The following is a 7,492-nucleotide window of genomic DNA, read 5'->3' on the forward strand; positions in this document are numbered from 1 at the left end:
TGAACCCATATGGGTTGGGCTGAAGCAACTCGTTTAAAGGTGGGTTGGCTTTTAGCCAACCCTAACCTGCTAATGTGGGTTGGTGGGTTGGCTCGCTAATCCGCCAACACTTTTTTTTTTTCCGTAAATTTTTTTAATTTTTTAAATATTTTTTTCTTATATAATATCCAAAAATAATAATAAAATTTTTGTTTTTTCTTAAAATATTTGATTGAAAGCACCAAATAAATTATATAGGTATTTTCTTTTCTTTTTTAGATAAGATATAATATATAATAATGTAATTATAATAATTAAAAATTTTAAAAAAATAAAAAAAATGCAGGTTAGCCTGCGGGTTGGCTAGCTAACCTGTGGCGGGTTGCGGGCTTGGCGGAGCGGGTTCAAAAGGCTCGTTTACTGGTGGGTTGGCTTTTAGCTAATCCTAACCCATCATTTTTTACGGGTTGGTAAGTTTGACCCGCGGGTATAATCCATATTACCAACTCTAATCTTTTCTTTTTGCTGGCCACCTTTTCCTTTGTGCAAGAGAACTATGAGGAGTATAAACCCTAGTAATTTCCAGTTTTGTTGGAATGTTTACAACACACGACAGCTGGAACTTCAACTTTTGATTAATATTATTAATGCTTGGCGTAGTTTATCAGCCCGGCATGCTAGAGGCCAGAGGTGACATATTGCTTTTGATTTTAGCAGTTTAGTTTGTTGATTTTTTTGGCGTAAAAAATTAATTAAAATACTCTCCAATCCACGATATCTTTATCCATTTCTCCAAGTAACCGAGGTTTTGTGCTTGTATATTTTAAAAGGGAAGATGCTCTTTAATACTTCCTCTTGTGTTATATATAACTTCAGACGACGAGATATGTTTAACAAACTAACGATTAAAATTAATTAAAAATAATAAATAGGTCAGAAATATATTTTTATTTTTGAGAAAATTAATCTTTTAATTCTTTAATTTTTAACTCAATTATGATTCAATCTCTCAACTATGATTCAATATGACTCAGCCCCTCAACTTTTAACTCGTTTAAAACTCAGTTTCTCAACTTTTTTTTAATAAATTAATCCTCATCGTATATAAGTCACTTTGAGTCATCACTTAGTTATGCCTTACGTTATGTGGCAAAAATTCTTGCTGACATGGCTTCCAACGAAGCTATCCTCGTTGATCACCCAAACAGTCCCTCTCGTTTTCCTTTCTTCTTCTTGACCTCCACCTTCGCGCACTCACAGCATGGGCACCCATTCTCCTTCACCTATAGCTTCAATGTTCACCTCTCATAAGTTTTTTTTCCCCCGCTCCATTCAATAGTTTGTTTCACCGCCGGCCATGGGTGATGAAAAGTAAGCTTCGGAATCATTTATAGCAGCAAGGGACGAGTGATGTATGAGCGCCATGAGCCATGTATGCAAAAAATTCACAATTACATTCTTGCCAGAACCACCTGATGACACCAGTATAGTCAGTTAGCAAATTTTTTCTAAGCTAGCGAATCTTTCTTGTCGAAACATTTTTAGCTTTCCCGCACCATGAATGATGTATGAGCCCTGAGAACTAAGTTTTGAAATCTCTTAAATCTGAAAATAATCAGAGAAAGGGAAGGAAGGAGGAGGTTAAATGGAGAAAGCTGCAACGGAATGGAGTGAAAAAAACTCATGGGGGCCGAACATTGAAGTTATAGGTGAAGGAGAATGCGTGCCGACACTGTGTGCGCGCGAAGGCGGAGGTCAAGAAGAAAGGACAACGAGAAGGACTGTTTGGGTGATCAACGAGGATAGCTTGGTTGGAAGCCATGTCAGCAGGAATTTTTGCCACGTAACATAATTAAGTGATGACTCAAAGTGACTTATATACGATGAGGATTGATTTATTAAAAAAAAATTGAGGGACTGAGTTTTAAACGAGTTAAAAGTTGAGAGACTAAGTTATATTGGGTTATAGTTGAGGGGCTGAGTCATATAAAATGAGTTAAAATTTGAAAGAACAAAAGATTAATTTTCCTTTATTTTTTAAATTTACCCTTCTTTATTAAGAGAGTAAACAAGAGAGACAATAAATGAAAAAAAATAATGAAAGAGAATATATGAAAATAATATTAATAAAAGAGAGGGAGTACTAAATACAGTCAACTAAGGATAAAAAAAAAATACTCAGACAAACTCACAAATCAAGTTTATATGCTGGACCAGATTCTTCCCCAAAAGTGAAACTTATACATAAAATCAGTGGTAATATAATATTTTTATTTAGCTACATTAAACAATTTTATAATGCCCACAAAGAACATGGAAATTGGAATGCACCCCTTTCCAATACCTTTTGAGCCGACAAAACATGCGTGTCTAAGTGTTTTCTTTTCATGTGCAGCAGCCAATTATAATGGTTTTCCATCGATAATGTTGCATGTGACGACCATTATTAATCCTCTAAATTAAACGTACTTGTTGGCACTTTTTATTAGGGCGACGTTGCTATTTCAAGTGTGGCAGAGGAAATTACACCTCAATTAGATTTTTTATACTCCATCTGGTGTTTATTACAAGAGTCGTTCCAAAGGAAATTTTTAATCATTTTTATGAGATCTTATAATAGTTTCAATAAGTATTTCATATATGCCCATATTTAATAAGAGTAGTAAGAGAGCATAAATTAATACTCCCTCCGGTTCTATATATATACTTCATTTTTGAAAAATGGTCTGGTAAAAAATATAAATTTTATTTTTGAGTTTGTTTAAGTTTTTATTATTATTTTCTATTTTATCCTTAGATGACTATAAGATGACCATATTTATGCTCCCTCTCTCTTATCAATATTATCCCCATATATTCTCTTTCCTCATTTTATTTATTTATTGTCTCTCTTGTTTATTCTCTTAATAAATAAGGACAAATTTTAAAAAAATACATTTATAACTCATTTATTATTTTTAACTAATTTAACTATTAATTTGTTAAACGTGATTCGGTTATTTGAAGTTTATATATAAAACGGATGGAATTTTTAAATCTATTTATCATTATTTTTTATTTGTGAAAAACAGTGACAGGTGATGGATAATAAGGACGAAAGTGGTAGAGCACAAGGATCGTACCCCCTCTCTAAATAGAGCAAGTGGCTCGTCGATCAAGATCGATCTTCTCGCCTTATTTATGGCGGCTGAAGTACTGCGTTTCACAAATTCTTGGCACGCGTCAGTGGGTCACGGCGAACACCAGGATGAGATGGACTGAGGAAAGCTCTAAAATTGATGTGCGGCAATCATCTTTAATAAAATATATCTTCCCGGGCGTTTTGGTGATGATTAATTCAAAGCAAGAGGAGTACTACCATATGACGAGGTTAATCAATGAAAACAATACTCACAGCGCAAATTCACATAACTAACTCGTAATCACGTGCTACTCCATCTTTGTCTTCGAAAAAAACGTAACCCTAGTTATAATTTATAAATATAGGAACTTAATTTATTTTATTTTTTAAATTTATAATTTTTTCCTTAAATTTTTTTAGGGAAAACCATATTGGAGGTACCTATCCTTTCTCTCAATTTTTAATTTGGTACCTATGCGTTTTTTTCCCTTTAATTAAACATTTAATTTTATCTTTTTAGCAACATTAGCTCTTATAACTTTGTTCTATTGATATTTTAGTCTCTACATAAGGATTAATGATGTTAATAGAGCAAAATTAAAGATTTAGTTAAGAACAAAAAACACATAGGTACCAAATTGAAAATTAAGAGAAAGTATAGGTACCTCCAATATGGTTTTTTCAATTTTTTTATATGCATATAAGGGATATTCATTAATAGCTAGTTTCCTGTTGCAAATAAAAATAGGATGGTTTTGGAAAACTTAATACATATTTTTATATAAATAATTAACTTAACTAATTAATTTTTTTAATTTTAATGATTAATTAACTAATTCTTATATTTATTATATTTTTTTGGTAACTCACCTAAACTTAAAGTATAATAAAAAAATATAGTTTAATTATTGGATAATATAAGTAACCATACATAGTTTTCCCTGGAATACGTAAGGTGCATTTCGGAAGAATTTTATATTCTAGCTCCTCTCTTTAATATAAAATCCAAATAATTAATATGTGGATATTAAAAAAATTAATAAGATTATTTATTTGTAATAAATAATCCTTTTAATCTTATTCATCAAAATAATCTTATACATTAAAACTAGGGTTAAGGTGTATCCAATACTATAACGTATTTTTTCATGTGCATTTAGCATCTTGAAGTATTTTTCAGGGACATCCAGAATTTTGAAGTATTTTTAGGGTGGTGAATGCACCTAAAAAAATACTTTAAAATACTAAATGCATCTTAACTCTTGAAACTATTTTTTTTGTGAGAATCTTGATATGTGCAAACAATAGAGATTCTTTTTAAAAAAAAATTATAAGTTTGTGAGACAAAACAAACCGAGTTATTGTATTTAGAGCCAAATAAATCTCTTGTTTAGCTCCTACATCGATAATGTTGTAGTTCAAAACAGGTTATATTTAGATTATTTTAATTATCTTTGAAAATTATTATTTGAAAAAAAGTCTCACAGACTAATAATACAAAGATCGGTTGAAAAATATTTGAAACAAAAATAGTAACTTATGATATCTTTACTTGTTTCTCGAACAAAAATATTAATAGTACTCTTTTAGTTTTTATTATAAACTTCAAATAATTAATTTATAAATAATAATAATTAGTTAAAAATAATAAATAATTTTAAATATATATTTTTAAATATGTTCTTATAATAAATTAAAAAAATAAAAAAGAGAATGTGCGTAGAAATCTAATAAAAAAATTAAGGATAATATTAGAAAAAAAGTGTATTAAATATAAAATAAACTCAAATTAAAGTTTATAAAATGGACCACACCCTTTTTCAAATTTGAAACTTAACCAGAGAAATATTAATAGTAAGCGCTATTAATATGAAATTGAAATATTATAATAAAATAATTAAATTAATGCTTTCTAATTTAGGAGACGTTTGGATGGAAACCAAACTATAGTTTCAAAAGTGATTTTACGATATACGAAGTAAATATGTGGAGGAGTTTATCTTGATTTATAAAAAAATACTTTTCAAAAATACTTCTTATACCACCTAAACAGCTCTTTATTTTGAATTCAATAATTGTGCAAGAACTTAATTTGAATTCAAAACAATAGAATCATCAATGACGTTGGCGTCATTAATAAGATTGGGATGTGGAATCAATTTTCTTTTATATTTGATAGATTCTTTATTTGGAGGTGTTACTTTTTAAAAACATTTTTTTTATAAATGAATTTCCCTGCATATTTATCTGTATATCGTCAAATTATTTTTAAAATCATCCCTACACTATTAAACATTGAACAGGAAATCAAAAAAATAAAAAGAATCCCGGCCAAATTACAACTGAAATACAGGAATCCGGGCCATAAAGAATTATAAAGCGCCAACGATCACTTTACTCTCACCGTTGGCCAAGAAAAAAAGGAAGGAAGAAAAGAAATAGTCTCAGTAGTAAAGCTGTCTCCACTTTCATCTTTGAAGGCACAACCGGGAAAGCCATCGGGGTGGTGGGGTTCTAAGGAAGTGTCGCGAAGGATTTATCTGCGTTTTTGAGAGCTGAATCCGAGAACCACAAGACCAATTGGACTTTAGGGTTTTCTGGCAATTGGGGGAAGCGTAGATGGCGACTCCTTCTCCTTCTGCTCAGCCCTTGTCAATCACTCCCCGTTCTAGGGTTAGAAGCCCTCTCAGTGACGATGAGATCTGGTTGCGCCTCAAACGAGCTGGCTTGGACGAGGAGTCGATTAAACAGAAGGACAAGGCGGCGCTTGTGGCCTATATCGCCAAGCTCGAGGCTGAGGTTTGTTCTTTGTTATCTTCTCTTTATGAAATTCTCTACTTTAGGACTTCACCTCCTGGGAGAATTGGGAAAGATATATTGATGTCGAATTTCTTACTGGAAGGTGAAATGCAGTGATTCCTCTATTTCGTGTGAACTTTACTGTACTTTTCTAATTTATTCTGTACGATTACATTTCTGTTTTTAGTTATGACTTTATCGATTGCCTCCAAAAAGAAAAATAACTTCAATAATGCGCATTAAAATTGTTCGTCACGGCTTGTCATGTTAATCAATATGTTCTGCTGTAAGATATACTTTACTGATGTGCCTGAAAGTCAGTAATGCGTAGAATGGTATGTTGGCGATCCTAATGTGAGATTTTTTTGCGTGTTGAAGCTTTATTATATGCCTATGAAACTAGACTTACTGGTTAAGTGTGGGTTCATTGGTCATGTATATCGCCACCTGACTAATAATTAGCTGATTAGAACCGGGCCATTATACGATTCTAATGAAGCAAAAGTCATCGTGATGCAAACTGATGATGGGAACTTTTTTCTGACCCCGTTTTGAGCCCCACAGCCAATCTCTGCTGTATTGTTTTCCCCTAAATTTGATTTGAGGTCTTCGTAATTTTTTTCCCACCTGAATACTCTGTAAACACGCTTATTCAGGTTATCTTATTTTAATAGATGCACTCATAAGTTTCCCTTATGCAAGTGCTTGTGAAACTCCTTATTCTTTTCAATGGGTATGATATATCTGACTTATATACTTAATGTAGATCTATGATCATCAACACCACATGGGCCTTCTCATATTGGAGAGAAAAGAATTGGCTTCCAAGTATGAGCAACTCAAGGCTTCAACTGAATCTTCTGAGTTGTTTCATAAACGTGATTTAGCTATGCAGCTGTCTGCTTTAGCTGAAGCAAGGAAACGAGAAGAAAATTTGAAAAAGACGGTGGAAGTGAAAAAAGAGTGTATAGCTAGTGTAAGCTTGTTGAATATAGTTTTCTTTTTATATAAATTACTAATGTCTTCTTGCATGTTCCTATAATTACTCTGGCGTCTGATCTTTTAGGTCATGATTTTTATCAATTTCTGTAGCTTGAGAAGGCCTTGGGTGAGATGCGTTCTGAATGTGCTGAAACAAAAGTTGCAGCTGATAGTAAATTTGCTGAAGCCCATCGTTTGATAGATGAAGCACAGAAGAAATTTACTGAGGCTGAGGCCAATGTGCGTGCTGCTGAATGTTTACAAGCAGAAGCTAGTCGATATAACAGTGTTGCAGAAAGGAAGCTTCGGGATGTTGAAGCACGTGAAGATGACCTTCGGAGGCGTACCATATCTTTCAAGTCAGAGTACGTATTATCATCATGATGTTGGTTGTGCTGATTATTTATCATTTGTGTCCCATTTGTAGGCTCATTCTTCACATCTTTGCGCATCTTCTCATGATAATATATCATTACAATTACGATATTATGTGTAATTGAGATGACGCTGGAAGTTTTATCTTCTTTTAGCAACAAATCGATTGTCATAAAGTTCAGAAATTGTTTTTGCTTCCATTTTTTTTCTTCATATTCTCATATTCTGCTTCAGTGA

General features: G+C 32.2%; 1 protein-coding gene across 1 annotated transcript; it reads left to right on the forward strand.

The window, feature by feature from the left end:
- Window positions 1–5,504: 5,504 nt before the first annotated feature.
- LOC114750286 (protein CROWDED NUCLEI 4-like) lies at window positions 5,505–7,245 on the forward strand (the record flags this gene model as incomplete). The annotated part of the gene is made up of 3 exons (XM_028938858.1): window positions 5,505–5,899; window positions 6,666–6,875; window positions 6,992–7,245. Coding segments are annotated over exons 1-3 (644 nt in total), but the record flags the coding sequence as incomplete, so codon positions are not given.
- Window positions 7,246–7,492: the final 247 nt, after the last annotated feature.

This window comes from Neltuma alba, unplaced genomic scaffold, assembly GCF_004799145.2.
Source record: "Neltuma alba isolate B1F8T4 unplaced genomic scaffold, ASM479914v2 tig00006415_pilon, whole genome shotgun sequence".
NCBI classification, from domain to species: Eukaryota; Viridiplantae; Streptophyta; class Magnoliopsida; order Fabales; family Fabaceae; genus Neltuma; species Neltuma alba.